We start from the raw sequence: 4024 nt of genomic DNA on the forward strand, positions 1-4024 counted from the left end.
GTTTTGTGTTTTTTGTAAATACAATAATCTTTAATACGTTAAACTTCGTAACATTGCTCGGCTTCGTATGCCTATGGTTGAACAAGACAAACTCTCTACCGAAGCTGTATTAAGTCAAAAAAATTGAAGCAAAAATATGTACTTTCCATAGCACACTGAACGGCAAATAATCACGTCACACATCACATACAACCGTCAGGTGTCAATGCGTATTGCGTACCGTACGCATCCAAATGATAAAGTTCTCATAAAAAAACAAATAATCTGATTCAATACAGAACTAATTAAACAATCCAAGATGCCTTAAAATTTGGAAAGAATGATCTTAACGAAGTGAATTTAATATTTTTCTTTCACTCTTGTGTTTTTTTAGATTTAGTTTTCACTTCACTCTTTCTACAAAATGTTCCATAAACAATAGGCCACCAGACTAAAGTGCAAATAATAAAGTTAGAAGCAATTGATTATCCAATTGATTTCAGAATGTACCGATTAATTAAGAGTCCACATCTTTTAGGCGCAGACAGTTAGGCACCGGTCAAATAGGCGCTCACACTGTGGCGTTTGGATATTTAGGTGCGGGGCACTGTGGCGCCCGTTTATTTGGGTGCTATTCCTACTTAAGTCTGCAGATTAAATCAGCTTGGCAGGTAGGGCAATGCTTTTCATACAAATGTTATATTGAACAGAAAAATATATATGTTGTTTTGTTAATGCGCGTGTGGAGATGAGGTGCGAGACAACGCTCTACTACTCTTGATATTAGCACATCTCCACAGGACATTTGCTATGCATCCTGAACACAGGTTGCAGCAAGATGGAACTTTACTTAATCTGTTATCTTTCGCAATTACTACTACTCGGGATGGATTGATCGTGTGGCGAGTACGTATGAGACAACGTTCTACTACATGAATGCATTTCTATAAGACACATGAACCCTGGCTACAAGTTGCAAGCATAATGATGCGACTTTGCTCGTTATTAAACCTAGTCAGGGTATTGACGGAAAACTAAGTTACTCTTCACTCAAGTCTACCACCCGCTTGAATACAGGCTACGGTATTATTTTTTACTGATGCTTAGTGTAGTTATTATTTGACTCACTAAAGGTGAACTCAGTCATGTTCAAAAACTTGAATAACTTATTGATAACGCTTTCGCCGACGCAAACCTAGACTAACAATAAATAAATGCCGAACACGCGCATTAAAATACGATATATTTTTCTGTTCAATATAACATTTTAAGCTATGTGAAAAGCATTGCCGGTTTAAGCAGCTTCACTCACGGAAGCCATGACATATTTTACTGTTCAATACAACATTTTGTGTGAAAAGCATTGCACTACCTGCCAAGCTGATACAATCTGCAGACTTTACTAGGAATAGCACCTAAATGACCGGGCACCACAGTGCCCCGCACCTAAATATCCAGACGCCACAGTGTGTACGCCTATTTGACTGGCGCCTAACTGTCTGCGCCTAAAAGACTTGCTCCCTTAATTAATAGTTAGGTCAAGAAATTCTGCAATTGATGACCTTCCAAATTTTTTTAAATGCCTCAAAGTACAGAAAGCATAACTGTTCGCATCAAAATAAGATTCATGCACTAACTGCGCCACAACAATAAACGTAATGCATTACAAAGTATCAATGTGTATGTATAGTTGACGTCTTCAACTCTCTTCATGCATTAGCGTGCATTTTCCTACATGTTATTGGGTGGAGGGTCACTTATGCCAGCAGCACTTCCACTTTTGCTTGGTTCTTGATGATATGGAGACTCTTTGTAGGCAAACCATACATTGCAACACCACAAAAAGAAGTTGAGAAAGCCAAATGCTACGGATGCATTGAGGGGGGTGAGATTTGTTGGGCTTGTCGCTACACAAGTGACACCTGAGTGACACACCTTATCCAACGGCTCGTTTTGAAAAAAACGGTCAGTGCCAGACCACACACCAACTTGGCCCACACCCCAAGCCCATGCTGATGCAGCAGTGAGCCAAAAGAAGGAATACAACACAGTGACTGCTAAATCCCCAACTGTGACAAGTCGGTCATGAGTGAGGCGAATGCTTGCATCAAATACAACATAGAAAACAGTGGCAGCAAGTGAATAAAGGAACGCTGTTGTACCAACAAACATAAACCACTCAGCTGATGGTGAAAAGTCTCCATCCATCTTTGTTGTCATTTCACCACCACTGCAATTGTGGAATATAATATTTTGTGCATTAAGTCGGAAGGGATAACTGATGTCAACACCGAAGTTGGAGACAGTAAAATTAGGAGCGCCACAACTGATGGAGTACTGAGTGATACTGGAATAGCCACCAGTGGTAGCAAAAGCAACGATGGCTAAAATTACTTCAATGACACGAATGAAACCTCGAGGTTCAAGAAGAACACGGAATCTCCATGATGATGTATCCATGATGAAGTTGAATATATAATATACTGTATAAAATTAATCAACCTTAAACTTGGCGAAATTGCTGTGAATAATCTGTAAAATGTCAAAATTGCTCAACAGTTAATGTAAAATTAAATAATTTTAGCACACAAATACATCAATAATGAGAAAAAGTTCAGTCAGAAAGAAGTAATTACAGTTGATACTTGATACCTATGCAAGTATTGAATATGTGATTAAAGTTAGTTGCAGTGGAGAGACAATAAAAACGACCAAATAAAAAGCTATAAATATTCATCGATAAATTGCTTTCTTTTGAAACCATTATCGTTAATTTATACAGCCACAGACCTTCTTGTGTAACAGCAAAAACATAGAGTATACATACAATCAATCATCGGTCCACGACATTAAGGCGCGAACAAAACGGCGCAAAGACAAAATGGCGCAGAGGCAAAACGGCGCAGAGACAAAATGGCGCAGAGGCAAAACGGTGCAGACATAACGGCGCCAAAGTCAACGTAACAATTTTTTTTCTTTTGAAAATACTTAACTCATGCACTATAGTTGATCAATAATAGTTTTGATTCAAACGCGTTGCTCACTTCAAGTTCATTTGGGAAGCACAAAATAACATTATTGTAAAGAGAAACTACCGTGTAATAATATCTAATTTGTGATAATTAAATGAGTTCAAAACTTCAATGACACTCAATGACATTCTTAATTCAAATGCGTTGCTCCTTATATTCGAAGTCAAGTTCAGTAGGGAAGTAAAGACCACATTTGGTCGGGGAGCAATTTGAAACAGCGAAAATTTGTTTGCAATAAGTTCAAAGATTATGTCGCATCATTTTCAAGACAAAATACGACGTGATTAATATTTTTCACGTCTAAACACTGTAACGTATTTTCACGTCTAAACACTGTAGTCGCACTTTTGCCAGCTGGATAATTACTCATTTAATTATCACAAATTAGATATTATTGCACGCCAATGCACGGTAGTTTCTCTTTACAATAATGTTATTTTGTGCTTCCCAATGACTTTGGTGCCGTTTTGCCTCTGCGCCATTTTGTCTCGCGCCGCTTTGTCTCGCGCCGTTTTGTTTGCGCCTTAATGTCCTGCTTCGATCAATCATTACTAAGAAATGACTGGTAAATAATGACACTAATATTTGACTGAGTGAAATAGAGCATACAGTTGTGCAGCAAAGTGCAAAGATCACATGCAACTTCTTTCTGAGCATGTAAGCACATTCTTTTTTGATAAACAATATTCAGTCATTCACCTCATAAAATTCTCAAATTGAAACATAAAGGATAGTCTAGCCAGCAGCACAGAAAGACAATGGTCAAAGGGTCTATTTTGAATTTGGCCTATCAAACAGTTGTCAACAAAAAAATACTTCTGATCTGTGTTGAACAGAAATTTTATGACGATTTACACACAGGCTCTGTATCAATCAGTCATGTATGCCAAATGCAAAAAAACAAGTATACCTTTGCCGGGTCAGCTACTATTCGGTGAGTCCGATTTGGTGAGTTCCTAACCTCTAACCCCTAACCCTAAAACGGCAATGATAATTAGGCTACGGTACCCAAT

The 4024-nt window shown here is 38.1% G+C and overlaps 1 protein-coding gene across 1 annotated transcript; it reads right to left on the bottom strand.

The window, feature by feature from the left end:
- On the bottom strand, window positions 1-2439 carry LOC145770609 (synaptophysin-like protein 2). The gene has a single exon (XM_082582298.1). It carries the CDS (start codon window positions 2437-2439, stop codon window positions 1711-1713), a length of 729 nt encoding a protein of 242 aa, XP_082438424.1. The 3' UTR covers window positions 1-1710.
- Between the last annotated feature and the right edge of the window lie 1585 nt (window positions 2440-4024).

This window comes from Aplidium turbinatum, chromosome 5 (assembly GCF_918807975.1).
Source record: "Aplidium turbinatum chromosome 5, kaAplTurb1.1, whole genome shotgun sequence".
Taxonomy (NCBI): domain Eukaryota; kingdom Metazoa; phylum Chordata; class Ascidiacea; order Aplousobranchia; family Polyclinidae; genus Aplidium; species Aplidium turbinatum.

Coding starts and splice junctions, on each gene's coding strand:
- LOC145770609 (XM_082582298.1), bottom strand. CDS start 2,439: ATGGATACATCATCATGGAGATTCCGTGTTCTTCTTGAACCTCGAGGT.